This window comes from Nothobranchius furzeri, chromosome 6 (genome assembly GCF_043380555.1).
Source record: "Nothobranchius furzeri strain GRZ-AD chromosome 6, NfurGRZ-RIMD1, whole genome shotgun sequence".
Taxonomy (NCBI): domain Eukaryota; kingdom Metazoa; phylum Chordata; class Actinopteri; order Cyprinodontiformes; family Nothobranchiidae; genus Nothobranchius; species Nothobranchius furzeri.
In genome coordinates, this window is record NC_091746.1 from 46,228,000 (window position 1) to 46,246,768 (window position 18,769).

Sequence of the window (18,769 nt, forward strand, 5' to 3'; positions counted from 1 at the left end):
CGTCCCCACTGGACCTGCTGATCACCAAAAACCACAAGTCAAATTTAGAGGATTTCCATTTAGTGATAAGTTAAAACGAAAACCAGCAACTTTTTGATGTTTTTTTTTGTTGTTTGTTTTTTTAATGCTTCATTTTAATTATATTTTGGCAGGGATTTTTACTTAAACCTCACCTGCCACTAAGTAGGACATCCAGTTATCTTCAGAACATGCCACACATTCAATAAGATGCAGTAAACATTCCTCATGGGTTCTGTTCCAAATCGACTCCACTAATGTGGTTTTCCTATTGTTGATGGCTGATACCAATGCTAAGGCGTAGAGGTCATGCTCAGCCAGTGGCTGATATGTGCTGCAGATTTTTGGTCCATTTTCTGCTTCATTCCCATGCTAAAATGTCACTAATAGTCGTCATGACACAACACTTCTACCTGGTAAGTTTTTTAACTCTGAATTTAACTCTTGAATCTTAATTTTGCACACCCTGAAAGGCTCAGTATTACAATCAAACATTTAACCAAAGTTGATCAAACAAATGAATGAACAGACAAAGCAATACATATTTAACAGATAAAAAACACACCTGTCAACGATATTGTTTTAGAGCATTTATTAAGCAGATTTTATGAAAGTTAGATTTAATTTAATAAAAAAAAATGGCAGCAGCAACAGGCTGTTTGCATTTAAATCAACTACTGAAGTTTAGTGAACAACATACTGTATAAGAGAGGTGGGCAATCCCTGGTGCTCAAGGTCTGATATCCAGCAGGTTTTTGTTGTTTCTCTGCTTAAACACACCTGGTTTGAATCTGCTGGTGATTAACAGGCTGCAACAGAGCCTGATGATCTGATGAAAAGGTGATTCATCCAAGGATCAGGTGTGTTGCAGCAAGAAAACAACTAAGACCTGCTGGATAACGGCCCTCGAGGACCAAGATCGCCCACCTCTGCTGTATATGATAAATATCTGCCCACTCTTGTCTATCACTAATATTAACAGAGGAGCGTAACACAGTTGCATTCTGTTCCACCACATCCCAAAGGCAGATAGGACTGAGATTTGGTGAATGTGGAGGCTGTTGGAGTCCACCCTGATCGCAGGGGCGGTCCTAGCCCATTTGGTATTATAACATATTTAGAATTGATGCATAAATAGCACACATTTTTTTAATGGAGTAGTCTATGACAATAGCAGTGCTTGGAAGTAATGCATTACTCAGTAACTAGAGGTGGGTAGAGTGGCCAAAAAATGTGCTCAAGTAAAATAGCATTATTAAAAAAAAAGCTCTAGTGAAATAGTTAAATGAACTACATGAGTAGTAGTAATCACACATGCCAGAGTATTAGATGAGATATACGTAACTCCTAGTTACTTTGAACAAGTTGTAAAAAAGAAAAACTCTTTTAATGAAATGTAATTTGTCAAGACATTGTTCATAGATAATTAAACATTTTAAACAACTGTTTTTTTATTGCAGTAGGTCTACTTTAAATAATGTTTAAAATGACATATTGTCTAATAATACCGCTTCAGATTTCTATAAAATGTTTCTAAACTGGGTAGTAAAATAACTCTAGTCACTGGGTAACCAGTAGGTAGACTGATTTATTTACTGCTAAGTTAGACAACAACATAATACTGGTTTTAGCGTATGCAAACAACTCACAAACAATTCTGATTGGTCGTAAATTGACAACAGGAGACAAATCAATAGATTACATTCAGTTAAGAGCTGATTCATTTGATACTTAAAAGAAGATGAAATAACAACAGTGTCCATCTAATCTGCTGTCAGCCAAGAAAAAAAAAGTAAAAAGCCATTGGCTCTGATTTTAATTTCAGGAGGAAACTGGAATATGGGAGAGTCAAGTTTATAAGCTGTAGCTGTCTTTTGTTATTCAACGAGCAGAAGGCCCCCAGGTCGACCCAGGACTATGGAGGAAATACATCTCTAGGTTGGCCAGGGAACGACTGGGAGTCCCAGCTGAGGAGCTGGCGGACGTGACCAGGGAGAGGATTGCCTGGAAGGCCCTACTTGGGATGCTGCCCCTGCGACCTGAACCTGGATAGGCGGAGGAATTTGAGGTGAGGAAACTCAGATTTTGATTTAATCAGAGTAGTTTCTGCTCGTTAAACAACAATATACAGCTACAGCGTATAAGCTTGACTCTCATGTACCAGTCAGAGTTGACAAAGCTTGATCCATCTTTTGTATTTTTGCTGTGCTGTGTTTATGATCCTTGTTTTGTTGTTGTCTATTTTATTATTCTCCCATATGCAGTGGTCTGTTACGGCTGGTTTCTTTATTGTACTCTTTGCTTCTTGTTTCATGGCTCTTGTGTGTCTTTGACTTGTTTCTTTCTCACATTCTTTTCTATGTTCTATTGTTCGTATGTTGAGTTGTCCGGTTTCTCCTATGCATGTTTTATTGCAGAGTTTGAATGGGATTTCGTACATGACTCCACACTTATGTCCTGCTGATATCTTGTCTTTTGGGTGTATCCGTCTGTTTCTAACTGTTATGTATGGTTTTATTGGCATGCTTAACAAAACTAAACAAAACCATACATCTTAGAACCTATCTTAGAAAAAAACTCCACAGCTGAAAGTCTTGTATTATTATTGTTCTACGTGTATTCAGCTCGTTAGAGAACAGAAGCTGACTCGGCAGCACCTGATGTCTGATCAGTCCTCCACTACTGGAGCAGGATTTCTCAGGTAAACCAATCTGTTAGATTGTCATCAGCCATGAGGAGTCATGAATTCAGAAGATCAGTAAAATAATTTTGCACAGAAAGTTTTAAAGAGGGAGCCTAAACGACATTACTTTCCTCAGAGTGAGCATGCATCTTTATGTATTAAAAATGCAACTAAACTCTGGCCTGGCCAGCCATGCCATTAGCTCCTTATGAGACACAAAGGGCCTGGTAATGCTCCCAATCAAATAGCCCCACCCCCTGAGAATTCTAACCGAGCCAATCAGTGCTGAGCAGCGGACGTCACACACCGCGATTCTCAGTTTCTCATTAAAAAAAAAAACAACTAAGAAGGCGTCTGAAGGGTTAGGGTTAAGGTTTGCTGTTGCTTTTCTGTTCTAAATGACTCGGACACGTCTTTAAAACCACAGCAAGAAGCGCTAAAAGCCTTTCTGCTAAAGAAAGATGTTTGTGCCGTCGCCAGACGCCATCTTTGACTACAGCCAAAAAACTACAGCTTTGTGCGATACAGTCGTCATTTCCACCTTTTTTACTGATTGGTTATTTTTGAGCAAGCTAGTCCCGCCCCTCATTGTGCTCTCTGCCTCTAAGGATCCAGACTAGTTCTCTGAGTAGTCTGTAGTCTGGCTAGCAAAACTTCAGAACACAAGAATCCTGAGACATTTATATCCAGTAAAAAACCACGAATCGTTATTGAAAAGAATAAAAAAAAGCAAAACTTAAGAGGCAATCAGCTTTATTAGCATACATTTGTAGACACTAATAAATAAATTGTCCTTCATCCATTATATTAAGATGCTATAGAAAAAACAAAAGGGTGTTATTCTGTAAAACAGAAATGCTCAGGGTAACGTGTGTGCACATAAAGAGTTAGCACCGCATAAAAGACAATAACAAAAATACAATAAAACTGGAAAAGGCACCCATGAATCAAAGAAATACGCTTATAATTGCCCTAATAGAACAGAACAGAAGTCATCTGTAAAAATCAACTTCACCATTAAAGTTTTGAATCTGAAATGTTTCTGCAAAGAAAACAAAAACTGGAATTACATAGATTTCAGACTCTGATGCAGAAAACACAGTTTGGACAATACCAGATAAAAAAACAAACAACATGCTCTAGTTTTGTCATATATGCATCTTGTGTTCAGACTGGGCAAGCCGGAACTGAAAACACAAAACAGAGTCTTGTCAACAAATCTGTAGAATTCATCTTTTGCAGATTTTCCAAGAACTCACTGACGACTGACCCAGCACAGTCAGAATATTCTAAGATGCCGAGTGTGTGCGCACTCGACGCCAAGCTCGGTTCAGGAACAACACAAATATTTAGTAAGACAGTAGGTGAAGCTATCTCATTACAGCTACACCTGCTGCTGTTCTGCACAAAAACAGCCTAATAAATACAACCACCATGGCACATACAGTCAATCTGAATAGATGCCAAAATGTTAAGTTAGTTTAAAAGACATCATGGCCCAATACTCAAGTGATGGCTGCAAAAACACTGCACACATGGATGGTGACAACTGCACTACCAGCACTATAAAATGATAGATGTGACCATTATGAACGCACAATGCCCAGATTGATAGTTTTCATTGACACATTCTGTTGTGTGACATGATGCATATTTGTTGATTTATGTAAACAAAACTATGCTTTTCTATCAGTGGATGATATGGAAGAGTAAATCTGCATTATTTCAGTTTTATTCTGTGCAAACATTTAAAAGCATGAACTGGAGGTCCCATCAGAGTGATGCTTGCTGTTGGATGGATGAAGTCGGCCAAAGTGCTTCAGTTTGTCAGTAAAGTTTTAGCATCTGAGCAGCCGCGGTTTAAACAAGAACACATTCTTGAGTCCCCTTGCTTGACAACACATTAAAAATCTGGACAAGAATGAAAGAACTTAGTTTGAATTTGTTTTACATTCATTTTAATAACAAACTCCCTTTGATTTCTGTGTTTTATTGATCTGTTCTAAAGTCAGCTAAAGAGTGAATTGCACCGACGTGCAAAACATCAAACTGAGAAATTAAAAAAAAATAACAATTTGAGGGATTTTTGCTACTTATGAGTAACTTTTTCAAAGAAGAGCAACAAAAGTCCATTAAACACATTAAAACAAGTTTTTTAAAACAATAATTCAATGGAGTTATGGTCCCTTATGCTGCAGTTGTTAAGACAATGGGTTGCTGCTTTGAGCAGGTTACATCCTCCCATTTGATCAGAGAAAAAGCTGTCCACAGTCACACGCCTACCTCAGATCTCCTGAGACTTGTGCACCTTATATGCTGATGTTATAGCTGTGATTTTCTGCCAGACGTTGTCTATTGATGAAACAAAACAGGTAATGTTATTTTCTCACCAGTATACTTGATTCACAAACTGCACAAAGACAACCGGAATCATTGCATGACTGTAGAGCAAACTGGAGGAGGTCTGAAACACAAAGACAATCAGGAAGTTCAGTAACAAAAAAGGCCTCTTAGGACTGGCTAATAAACAACAAAATCTTTAAAATGCAGAATTTTCTTGGATATCCATCAGTTTGTTTTCACCAGCTTTTCCAGGTTCTGGTCTTGGGGGAAGCAGCACCCCATCCTTAGCAACCTGCACCAGTTCAACCAGCAGTATCAGGCATTTCCAAGCCAACATGGGGATATAATCCCTCTAATGTGTCCTGTGTTGACCTGGAGGCCTCCTGTCAACCACAAATGTGTGAACAAGACCCATAGATACTTAAACTCCCCCGCTTGAGGTAGAACCTCTGCCCCGACCTGGAGGTGGCAATCCACCCTTTTGTGGTCAAGAACCATGGCCAAATTCTTTAGTCCAGCTGTTTCATACTTGGCAGCAAATTTCTCCAGCAAGCATTCATCATCATCATCCTTTATATAGCACTCTTCGCCAATGCTCAGCATGGCCCAAAGAACAGCACACCACATTAAAACCATTTAAACCAGATTAAGAACAGTCAAAACCACTTAAAATCCATCATTCACAACAATAAGGCAATAAAACACACGAGTGATTTATTCAATATTATTCAAAGCTATTGGATAAAAATTTGTCTTCAACCATGCCTTAAAAATCAACAGAAATGGAGCCTTACATCTTGTTCTCATCAGACCAGAGAATCTTATTTCTCACCATCTCAGGATCCTTCAGGTATCTTTTAGCAAACTCCATGTGGGAGAGATTTCCGACGGGCCACTCCGCCATAAAGCCCTGACTGGTGAAGGGCTGCAGTGGCTGACTTTCTACAACTTTCTCCCATCTCCTGACTTCATCTCTGGAGCTCAACCACAGTGATCTTTGGATTCTTTACATCTCTCACCAAGGCTCATCTCCCCCTGTAGCTGGACGGCCTGCTCTAGGATGGGTTCTGGTTGTCCCACATGTCTTCCTTTCAAGTGTGACACTGTAAGCGCCCAGTCACTTAACTCGATCAATCATGCGCCCTGGCTACTTGGCCATGGGGATGTCCCTTTGGCTGACTGGTTACCGCACATGACTCACTCGGGAGTCTGGGGATTGAATCTCGCCTAGGTCCTCGTTTCTCCACTTTGCCACACAGGAATTATGGAGGTCACTGTGATCTTTGGAACCTTAAGTTCAGCAGAGATTATTTTGTAACCTTGGCCAGATCTGTCCCTTGCCACGTATCTGTCTCTGTCAAAGGCACTTCAGGCAGTGCCTTTGACTTCATGATCCTCATTTGCTCTGACATACATTGTGAGCTGTAAGGCCTTGTATAGACAGGTGTGTGGCTTTCCTAATAGGGTCCAATCAGTATAATCAAACACAGCTGGTCTCCGTTGAACGTATAGGACCAGGGATGATCAGAAGAAGCCCCTTAGTTAATAGCAATATAACAAAGAGTGAAAAAATGTATGGGTGTCTGAATACTTTCCCACTGTACATCTAGTTGGCACCTCTCTGCCTCTTACACAAACTCCATCTCTTTCCTCACCAGAGGGTCACAGTCCATGTCCTAAACGCCACATGTAGGAATCGGACCACCAAGGTCTGCCACGCAATCCATAAGAGTCACAGATTTTCTTACACCTCTGAAAATTGTTGCTGGATGTAGTCGTGAGAGTGTTCCATAAGCTCTAGGTGGGCCAGTCACACTGAACCGCTACAGAACAGAGAATTGTGCTCGTGTTTACCATTATTCATCACAAGTTTGTCTAGAACAGCCAAAAAACACACACTTTGAACCAGGCTTTAGACAGAACAGAAGCTTCTAAACTGTCGTGAGGGCTCAACTGACAAATATAAAGTGAGATGTTTCATCTGGGACTTCCTAATACCTCTTTTTCTTCTTATGCTTCTGTCTAAACTTGGCAAAGACAAAAGCGAAGATCAGCAGCCCGATGATGACGGCTAACACACTTATGGTCAGCGGTAAACTCATCGCTCCGTTGACCGTGCCCTCGCAGGACTTGCCCTGGTAGCCCAGATGGCAGTCACAGACCAGACTGAAACCGCCACCCAGAGGAGCCACACAGGAGCCATGGCCGCTGCAGTGGGTCTCCCCACAGGTTGGATGATTTGAGTCAAAACCTCCTGGTGTTGTCAGGGGAGAAGAGCTTTCCATAGCACAGGGGGTTAAACAGACTGAAGTGGGAGGGAGGAGAGACTGAACACACCCTGAAAGACAAAAGACAGAGAAAGGAAGATCTGAAATGGATCTGTGGCTTTTGTAGGTCATCATAAACTTTCATAGTAACCAAGCATCTAATAAAACAAACACAGATGTTGGATCAGAGTGGAATTTGCATGAAACGTTTTGCTTTCCAGCAGCTGAACAACAAGTCTAGATACAGTGGTGTGAAAAACTATGTCCCCCTTCCTGATTTCTAATTCTTTTGCATGTTTGTCACACAAAATGTTTCTGATCATCAAACACATTTAACCATTATTCAAAGATAACACAAGTAAACACAAAATGAAGTTTTGAAATGATGGTTTTTATTATTTAGGGAGAGAACAAAATCCAAACCTACATTGTCCTGTGTGAAAAAGTAATTGTCCCCCTTGTTAAACCCAACTGTGGTGTTTCACACCTCAGTTCAATTTCTGTAGCCACCCCCAAGCCTGATTACTGCCACACCTGTTTCAAATAAGAAATCACTTAAATATGAGCTGCCTGACACAGAGAAGTAGACCAAAAGCACCTCAAAAGCTAGACATCATGTCAAGATCCAAAGAAATTCAAGAACAAATGAGAACAAAAGTAATTGAGATCTATCAGTCTGGTAAAGGTTATAAAGCCATTTCTAAAGCTTTGGGACTCCAGTGAACCACAGTGAGAGCCATCATCCACAAATGGCAACAACATGGAACAGTGGTGAACCTTCCCAGGAGTGGGCGGCTGACCAAAATTACCCCAAGAGCGCAGAGACAACTCATCCGAGAGGTCACAAAAGACCCCAGGACAACTTCTAAAGAACTGCAGGCCTCACTTGTCTCACTTAAGGCCAGTGTTCATGACTCCACCATAAGAGACTGGGCAAAATGGCCTGCATGGCAGATTTCCAAGACACAAACCACTGTTAAGCAAAAAGAACATTAGGGCTCATCTCAATTTTGCTAAGAAACATGCCAATGATTTCCAAGACTTTTGGGAAAATACCTTGAGGACTGATGAGACAAAAGTTGAACTTTTTGGAAGGCAAATGTCCCGTTACATCTGGCGTAGAAGTAACACAGCATTTCAGACAAAGAACATCATACCAACAGTAAAATATGGTGGTGGTAGTGTGATGGTCTGGGGTTGTTTTGCTGCTTCAGGAACTGGAAGGCTTGCTGTGATAAAAGGAACCATGAATTCAACTGTCTACCAACACATCCTGAAGGAGAATGTCCGGCCCTCTGTTCGTCAACTAAAGCTGAAGCGATCTTGGGGGTTGCAGCAGGACAATGACCCAAAACACACCAGCAAATCCACCTCTGAATGGCTGAAGAACAACAAAATGAAGACTTTGGAGTGGCCTAGTCAAAGTCCTGACCTGAATCCTATTGAGATGCTATGGCATGACCTTAAAAAGGCGGTTCATGCTAGAAAACCCTCAAATAAAGCTGAATTACAACAATTCTGCAAAGATGAGTGGGCCCAAAATTCCTCCAGAGTGCTGTAAAAGACTCGTAGCAAGTTATCACAAATACTTGATTGCAGTTATTGCTGCTAAGGGAGGCCCAACCAGTTATTAGGTTCAGGGGGCAATTACTTTTTCACACAGGGCAATGTAGGTTTAGACTTTGTTCTCTCCCTAAATAATGAAAACCATCATTTCAAAACTGCATCTTGTGTTTACTTGTTATCTTTGACTAATGGTTAAATGTGTTTGATGATCAGAAACATTTTGTGACAAACATGCAAAAGAATAAGAAATCAGGGAGGGGCCAAATAGGTTTTCACACCACCGTAAATATGACGTATTTTGTTAATCACCTCTAATGTCTAGCACAGGGGTGTCAAACTCATTTTAGCTCAGGGGCCACATTGAGGGAAATCTAGTCCCAAGTGGGCCGGACCGGTAAATTAAAAACAACTTCAGATTGTTTTCTTTGTTTTAATTCAGTCAATATACACCAAAGCTGGAGCCTGAGGACAGTGTATCCAAAATAGTACAAGTACAACACCTGAAGTGTACTTGAATTTGAAAAAAATAAAATAAATAAATAAAAAAACATTCCTTAGTGATTCAAACAGCTTACAGATCAAATGACTAGATCAGTTTCATGCAGCATGTAAAATATATTTGACTCATTTTACTTTACACCTTTTAGCTTTCACCAGCACATCAATATCAGAAGTCACATCCTGAGTGGCGGCCAACTTCAGGATGTCATTCAAGTTCTTGTGTGAGCCTTGAGCGCAGCTTTGTTTTATTTATACTCATTACAGAGAAAACTTGCTCACAAAGATAAGTTTATTTTCTCTCTACATTGTAAAGTATGAAAATAAAGTTTACACAACCATCTCGTGGGCCGGATCCGGCCCGCGGGCCGTATATTTGACACCCCTGGTCTAACAGGTTTGGCACATGTTGTCAGACTGAACCCTGAAACTCTGTATCTGAACTTGGATCTTACAGGAAACATTGTCATGGAGGAAGTCCACCAAACTGGATTTCTGCTCCCAGGAGTCGAACATTCAGAGCTACTACACACAGGTATTTCTAGCTAAACTGCATTTCAAGACAATATGTCATGGGTCTGCAAGTTTCCTATTATATCCTGCAGCAACAATACTAATAAGTACCTCCACCACGTCTGGTTTAATTCAAACACTGGGAACGGGACTGTTTTCATGCAAACTTCTACAGCATCTGGTCAGGTCATGTGGTGCCCTGCCCTTAGACATATTTTACTGTTAAATCGTCATCACAAACAAACAAGTGACTGAAAAGGCATAACTGCACCACTACTGAAGCACGTTTGCTTAAAATGACATAAACTGATGCACAAAACGCATAAAAGCTTCAAAAACAAGAAATTATTTGTCGTGATTTTTATGAATTGTATCGATACAAGTAATGAATACAGTTTTAGGCCTTTAACATTAAGTAAATTAGCAGCACGGTCTGATAATCTGTTTGGATACGCTGACCACCAGAGTACCGTGTTAGACACTAAAACAAATTCTGCAACAAATCAAACAAAAAAGGCCAGAACTCAACTAATAAAGCCAAACTAAATCATAAATACTCACAGAATTAAAATAAAAGTAACTCCTGATGTGTGAAATAGTTTGAGCTGGAGCTCAGGTTATTGTCGGCTCGTCTGTGGTTCCCCTTTGAAAAAAGGGGAGGAGAGATGGGAGGAACTGAAAACCTGTTTTTCCTAACAAGTAAAATCATGAAAACACTTTCCCCTGCCCCACTCACCTTTAACACATCTGCTCTTGTAATTTGTCACTGTTAAAACGAGGGAAACACCAAGAAAACATGAGGAAAGTAGGTCCTGGCAGGTTTTCTAGGCGTCAGTCTACTGAAATGCAGCTAAATAGGTAGGTGTGCTTGTGAGAACAGGGAGAGGGGAGGAGCAGGCAAGTAAGAGCAAGAATCACCTGGCATGGTATGACAAAACAGACATGCCTGTGTTCTCTTTTGTGCATTCATACTGTGAATACGGACATGTCTGTGTTCATGCATTCAGGAAGGTCCTTGTGCAATCAGAAACAGAAATCTAATCACGTCTAACTCTTAACAACCTCAAAACGAGTACACTCAACTTTTCAGCAAACACTATTTTTGTATATTTTTAACAGGTATTTTTCATGTTTCCATACATGTTACTGTAAGTGTTCATCAGCCCAGTCCAAATACAAATTAGTCTGCACAGTTCAGTCATTACCCCGTGATTATTGCAGCGAGGCGGCCCTGGGATCGGCTGTTTTGACAACTATATCTCCTCAGAAGTGACAGAAATAGATTCATGCACTAATCATGATTTTTTTTAAACTCCAAACTGAGATCTTCACTTCTAAAATGAACATCAATACATGATAAAAGTTGGAGGACAGTAATTTTGTATTTGTTTAGCACATTTTACTCTGAAAAGGTGTTTAAAACTAAAAACAAACATTTTAAATTAGAACATGATGTCATTAGAATTTGGGTGTTTTGGAGGAAGCTCACGGGTATTTGTGATGCCAAGGGAAAAACATAGCTTCAGACATTTGAACTCAAAGTGTCAGGTTCATTAATGAAGACCAGCTACTTCGGAGGGTTTCTTCTAGTCTGCTAATCCCATGAGAGGGACTGAAATTATTAAGTGTGAAACAGATTATAATGGAAAGTAGAAAAAGGTTTAGAGGAATCTGGGATTTTAAGATAAAGGTGATGTGGAAATATGCCACCTCTGCTGGGAGATTTGTCCACTGGTAGTGCTATCTCAGCAAAAACAAGCACAGGAGTAATGAGCTCCTAAAATCCGGCACAATTATACAAAACATTCTGTCAAGTTCAAGCTGCCTCACCTACATGTTTGATGAGGAAAGTGGCACTGCAGTTTCAGAGTCAACAAACCAGCAGTTTGGGTTCAAGCCAAGCATGCAGACCAGAAAAACTACTTTGGTTATTGTTCCAAACCCAACACCTAAAACAGCTGAGGTGATGAACAAAAGCTAACGAGGTTTTTAAAAACAGCTTTTACTTGTGGCATACCTGAAGCAGGTGGCTCTGGTTAAAGCTCCAGGAACGTAGCTGCTGCTCCCAGTTCTAGGAAAACACTTCTGCTGCACCTCAGCCCTTGGCTGCATAAACTCGGGTGTGGGTGTTTGCTGTGGACTTTAAAGGAGCCGTCAGGTGGATTTTGGAACCAGAGAGAAGCAACACTTATGTGCTAAAATAAGCTAATCAGCTAGCTAGGGGCGAGTGGGGTAAAGCGGGACATTTTTTTCTCTCCAAGCGAGAAAAAATGATATATCAGGTAAATTGACACATTTCCCATAAATTCAGGAAGTTTCCTTGCAATGGTAATTATCAGAATGTACCCAGGATGAACAGCAATGAAAATGTGAAGGTTTATAAAAAAGTGTTTTGTGTCTCACTTTTCCCCAGTTTAGGGATAAAGTAAACCAGCTAGGGGTAAACTGATACACTTACTTTTTCTGCTCTGAAACTACCATAAAAACACAACATAATGTAATTCAAAAGGTTTTATTAACATTCAAATGAGAGAGAACTCACATTGCTGCATCACAACTGGTACACAATAAAATATCCAGTTTTTTTATGTTTATAAAAGTCATAATATAAAAATGCCAGGAACCTGTGTGCTGTACAATTGAACACAGCCCATATAGACACTTCAAACAATTCTGCACACATAATAGTACGGAGGTCAGAACACAGGACCCTTACAGCCAGCTAAAACAGGCTGAGACTCAACAGAACTACTGTAGATCCACAGTCACAGCTTCAGTCACTCTCTACCACTATAGGCCTCTACAACTACTCTACATTCCAGCCCTGAAGATTGCAGGGAAAGATGGAGTTGCTCTCTACGTGTGGTCCCTCCACGTCTCTTAGGTTGAGGCAGCTTCTTAACCACATCTGCTTAAGCCACATATTTTTCTTTTATAGCAAATGAGGGTCTCTCCCACACGCTTGTGTTTCCCTGAAATTTTCTAAGGAATTGCGTAAGAATTTCATCCTCTTCAACTTTTTCAATGATGCCAGTGTACCGGACGCTCTTGTGTTTGATTGTGGAGTTAATCATGACAAAGTCCCCCACAGACAGATCTTTGTCTTCTGGATCACTTCTTTTATCCTCAGAACTCTTTGTCATCAAGTATGACAGGGACATTATTCTCCTCAGCGCTGCTAACTAAGATTTTCCTTTTGGTTGTTTTTGTTTTTTGTTTTCCCTTTTGTTTGCCATTTTGCTTTTCCCCTGTTGGTCTCTTTTATAAGCCTGTTCAGTTGCCTGCTTCTCGGGAGTATCAGTTATGATGGCTGTCTTCACACACTTTCGTTTGGTTTGTGTTCTGGGGGGACGTTTGGGAAGTGGTAGGATTTCACATGGAGACACATATCCAGGTTGGCTGGGAACAAGTGGCACATCTGAGTCAGCTGACAAAACGCATTCATGTGAACCATGTGCAGTGGATGGATAATCATCAGAAGGTGAATTATCTTTAGTATTGCCTTGGAATTTTCTAGAATGTTTGACATTTAAAAAGAAAAATGAATTTTAAATGAAAATGTAACATTGCATATTAATTAATGTGTAATTAATACTAATATTACAATACACATGTAATGTTACATTATATTAAAATATTTTTAAACTAAACTTAACTTGTGCCTCATGGTGGGGTAAAGTTAGACCCCACATCATTCGTCTCACTTTAACCCATCTCCATCATTTTAGAAAAAAAATACCTTTCTTAGCAATTCAGGCTAACCGTCAGCTAGCATCATCGCATGGTTTTATATGTTGGTTGTTCATAAACAGGTATGATATAAGTTTTTCTACTTGAATCAATTTGCTTTGGCACAACACTTTATTAAGTTGACAGCAAGAAAATGTACTTATACAAGCAAAAAGCATTTTTGGGAAAAAAAAACATGCTTACCTCAGCAAAATGAGCCTGTCCTCTTTATGGCCATGGGGAAATGGGAGGAGCTTGGGAACAAATGGTCACATGGGCACAAATGGGATCTGCTGCCTAAATACAGGTGGTGTCTCACATTACCCCACTCTCCCCTACTGACTAAACCAACCAGGGCTCTGCAGCTCTTCAGTCTGTCTGAGGTAACTTCTTATGACCAAAGTGACTTAAACTAATGTTTATATTTACTCTGACAATCAATAAGGGTGCTTTTGATAAATGTTATGGGTCAATTTTTGCAACAAGTTCATGGAATCTGTGCATCATAATGCTAAAAATCCAGCTGCATTTGGCTGATTTTGTGAACAGAACAGAGTAGAAATATCAGACTTTATAACAGAGGTGTGACCAAGTCACTGCTTTGCAAGTCACAAGTAAGTCACAAGTCTTTCCAGTCAAGTCTCGAGTCAAGTCCAAGTCAAAGACAACCAAGTCCAAGTCGAGTCCAAAGTCAATGATCTGAATGTCCAAGTCAAGTTCAAGTCCTTAAACTTTGAATTTTCATGTCATAATCAAGTCATCTGTCCAACTTCAATTTAATGAAAATGATAATAAATAAATTGCAGAAATAAAGCTTCTTAAAGCTTAATTTATTTGCTCAAACAAGCAGAAAGTGCAACTGAAATAGATTATAAACAAAGTGCTGATGCATTTAGCAGAACAAGATCTAACCCAGAATGAAGAATGATTTATGTCCATGTCGTGTTTTGTCACTGATTCTGTTCATAGCCTTCATGGACACAGCCAAGGTAATGAGGGCATCTGTTTTGGTGGCCTGAGGATCAGGTCTCTACTTTTTGCAGATGATGTGGTCCTGTGTGCTTCATCAGAACGTGATCTTCAGCTTTCGCTGGAGCGATTCGCAGCCGAGTGTGAAGCAGCTTGGATGAGAATCAGCTCCTCTAAATCTGAGACCATGGTCTTGATTTGGAAAAGGGTAGAATGCCTTCTCTGGGTCAGGGATGAGGTCCTGCCCCAAGTGGAGGAGTTTATGTATGTCTTGTTCACGAGTGAGGGAAAACTGGAGCGTGAGATCGATAGGAGGATTGGTGCTGCATCTGCAGTGATGCGGGTGTTGTACCGGTCTGTCGTGGTGAAGAGAGAGCTGAGTCAGAGGGCGAAGCTCTTGATTTACCGGTCGATCTACGTTCCTACCCTCATCTATGGTCATGAGCTTTGGGTAGTGACAGAAAGAACGAGATTGCGGATACAAGCGGTCAAAATGAGTTTTCTCCAAAGAGTGGCTGGGCTCTCCCTTAGAGATTGTCATGCTGACTTGGCAGAGATTGCTCTGTCAACTGTCTCTTCCTCATGCTGTCTCTTCTGCACAGTATCTGCACATGAGCTCTGCATGCAATCTTCTCACTGGCCAGAGGGGGCTTGTGAACTCTGGTGTGTGTCCTCCTCCAGGTGAGCCAAATTAAGAAATCAAGAGCACACAACCTCACAATTCAGTGGTTTCTCAAGGCATGCAGCAGACATTCAGCCAGTGTGTGACAAACTGAGATGGCAGAGGCAAGCAAACAATTCAACTGTGAGGAGGACTGTCGGCGAGCTTTTGGACTGATTCATATGGACTTGTGTTTGATCCAAGCTCTTGTGGCAAACACATGTGTTGGGAGACAGTTTGTGTTTTGAATTGGAGAAAAGTGTTTGGTTAGAATGAAATCAGATTCTTTGTAAACAATGATCCTTGTTTCAAACCTTAATTAAAATGTTTAAAAAACACAGGTTAAATACTGAAAAGGTAACTGTGTATAAAGTAAATTACAGATGTTGGCTTAAATGCTTTTTAATTTGTTGATTCAGTTTGGTGTTTGTGTGATTGTTAAAACGTTCTGTTTTGTATTTAAAGGTTTTCACCTGATACTGATACTGATGTTTATGATGATCCTGACACTGGTCAAATAAAGACATCTGAGTGACGCCAAAGTCTGGTCTTTTCAAGTGTAGAAAAAGAAGCACTTGGCAGAGGTGGGATGAGAAGCTCGGTCATCCGGGAGGGGCTCGGAGTAGATTTGCTGCTCCTCCACATTGAGAGGAGACAGTTGAGGTGGCTCTGGCATCCTGTCAGTATGCCTCCTGGACACCTCCCTGGTGAGGTTTTCCGGGCACGTCCAACCGGGAGGAGACCTAAAGGCAGACCCAGAACACATTGGAGGGATTGTGTCTCTCATCTGGCCAGGGAACGCCTTGGCATTCCCCCGGAGGAGCTGGCCCAAGTGACTGAGGAGAGGGAAGTCTGGGCCTCTCGACTTAGGCTACTGCCCCCGCGATCCGACTCCGGATCAAAATGGATGGATGGATATACGTTTAAACAAAAAAATATTGAAGTAATCCATAACCCTGTTTAATCATTCTAAAATAGCATTCTTCTAGTTACTTACAAAATTTACAGTTACATCTGTTGCGAGTCCTGGCCGGTCAAGGCTTAGAAACAGTGGTCAGAGACAAGGGTCACACAAGGGTCAAGAGGACAATAGTTCAGGACTTGCTGGCGAGGACAGAACTAGGCAAAGGGTCAAAAGGCAGGCTGGCTTCTCTGGATCCACCCATGGGTCCACCCATGGCCCTGCCCCTAACTCCACCTCTGGCGGGAAAAAAAGGACTGGAATGGAGTAAGGACAGTCCATCTGGACCCAGAAGTCCTCAGGAATGCTGAAGGAAGATCTACAATTTGCTACCAACATGAAGATTTATGACCTGTGCTCCCATTCCAGGAGTGCAACATGAACTTTTGTGCCCTCATGTGAATACTGCATGTAGTGAAAATGATACCAAATGTCTTATGTAGAGCTAAAAAAGTGTATTTGGGAAATGACCCCTTGACCTAAACTGTCAGGAGAGAATGACTTGTGACTCTTACATTGTTTAGAGCAGTCTCAGGAATGATATAAAAGGATGCAGCTCAGATCGGGAGAGGAGAGACTTTGGGGATTCCAAGACGAGAGCTGGGGAGATTCTCAGAAGACAGGAGCTAGTGTAAACTAACTCTTATTTAATCATTTTGAACTAATTCCTCCTTGGGGGATAGTGGTTGTTTTTATACTTACTCATTTTTGTATTTTTCTATTTTGTAATAAACTTTTTTGGAAAAGAAACATAATCCTGATTATTTCAGGTTTTCTCTAAAGCTTCACGGTTGGGGGCCCTGGCCATAATTGCACAGAGGTAAGCATGTCGATCATAGGTCTCTGAATTATCAGGACTTACTTTACAGTTTGTAATAAAATAATATAAAGAAACCCTTAAGATAAGGGGAGTTTAACTCCCCCCTCCTTGCGAGTAACGAGTTGTCTTAAGGGCGATAAAATCAGAATATTAGAGGTTATTTTTGGCTCTGATTGCAGGTTGAAAAAGTCTCTACCAGCTGGAAGGTTGGATTGATTAAATAAATTGATAAACTTATGTTAGCCTGATCAACTAGCATAAATCATTTTATAGTTACCAACCTCCCACATAAGCTGTTAGAGGCGCAATTAATCCGGGTAACCCAAACAATTGCTGAGAGGCTTGGCTTGCCTCCAGACTTCTCTCTAGTATCTTAACCAAAAGGTAACGAGTTTAAAAGAAGTGGACTACTCTGGGGATTGCTATTCGTGCAAGTCATTTCACCTTTAAAATAAAAGACACGATTCTAATTAGGTGATCCAAACCCGGATCTGATACGATAAAACTCGCCGACATCCCCTAGAACCCTGATGGATGCACCGTCTCATAAGTTCTAACGGAACCGGTAAATGGGACGTGCACGCGACACATCTAAAATCTGAACAAAAACAAACAGACTGAAATACAGAAATATTACAAATGTTCTATTGCCAAGTGGAGCCCCGAGGGTTAAACATTGCAACAACGCAGGCCTGTAGATACAAGCCATTTAATATAAGCATATTAAGTCTGTCAGACACAACTTTAGTCAAAAACATCCTTACAAATCTTAAAATTGAGCCCAACTTGCTTCCTTAACATCTTTGAGACAAATAGAAGAAACATGTCAACACATGGTGAATATTTAGCTGCTTAACATTTTGCTTCATTTTTCATTTTCAGTTCCTGCAGGCAAAGGAGAGGAAGTGTTTAACTGTAAGCTTTTCTGCTGCGTTTACTAACCGCTGCACACCTGCATGACAAACTTCTCAATAAAGTGGTAGAGACTTGGACAAAAGTTCACTTCAGGCAAAAACATGTTTCTTTCCAGCAAATCTAGTCACATGTGCACACCAGCTGCTGTTGGTTGATAGAGAAAACCAGTAATCAAACAGATGCTGGTCATAAAATTGATCAAAATTCCAATTATAGCATCTCAAAATTTAAATGTTAAGGCTAATGCAAAAAAAATGTTGAAATGGTAGCCAAGTGAAAAGTATGAGCATGTACAGCATGCAATATTAAGATGGAGCTCCATTGGGCTGGATTACAGCATGGCATGGAGTCCATCAGTCAGACACTGCTCAGGTTTTGAGCCCATGTTGCTCCGATAGTGGCCTTCAGCTCTTCGGAATTGTTGGGTCTGGTGTTTTGTATCCTCCTCTTCACAACACCCCAAAGATGTTGTATGGAGTCAGTTGAGTTTGCTGCCTAAGCAAGAACAGGGACACCATGGCTGTTAAGGTACTGATGGCCCCTGCACACAGTGCCAGAACTAAGTCCTGTTGGAAAATGAAATCTGCCTCTCCATAAAGTTGGTCAGCAGAAAGTGCTCTAAAACTTCCGGGTAGACGACAGCATTGACCTTGGACCTCAGGAAACATAATGTACCAACTCCAGCAGATGACATAGCATCCCAAGCCATCACTGACTGGAAACTTTAGACCTCAAGCAACATGGATTATGTGCTTCTCTCTTCCTCCAGACTTCAGGACCTTGATTTCCAAAGGAAATTTTACTTTCAGAGAACATAACTTTGGAG

General features: G+C 40.7%; 1 protein-coding gene across 9 annotated transcripts; it reads right to left on the reverse strand.

The window, feature by feature from the left end:
- Positions 1-99: 99 nt before the first annotated feature.
- On the reverse strand, positions 100-12,085 carry LOC139070312 (uncharacterized). Of its 9 annotated transcripts, none has more exons than XM_070552263.1 (4): positions 11,906-12,085; positions 7,043-7,382; positions 5,092-5,165; positions 100-3,888 (listed from the first exon to the last, which is right to left on the reverse strand). In XM_070552263.1, exons 2-3 carry the CDS (start codon positions 7,327-7,329, stop codon positions 5,132-5,134), a joined length of 321 nt encoding a protein of 106 aa, XP_070408364.1. In that variant the 5' UTR covers positions 7,330-7,382; positions 11,906-12,085; the 3' UTR covers positions 100-3,888; positions 5,092-5,131. The 9 variants fall into 9 exon arrangements, with proteins under 9 accessions (XP_070408364.1, XP_070408363.1, XP_070408362.1 ...); XM_070552262.1 differs by having other exon boundaries at positions 100-4,612; XM_070552261.1 differs by lacking the exon at positions 5,092-5,165 and adding an exon at positions 4,985-5,053 and having other exon boundaries at positions 11,906-12,068.
- Positions 12,086-18,769: the final 6,684 nt, after the last annotated feature.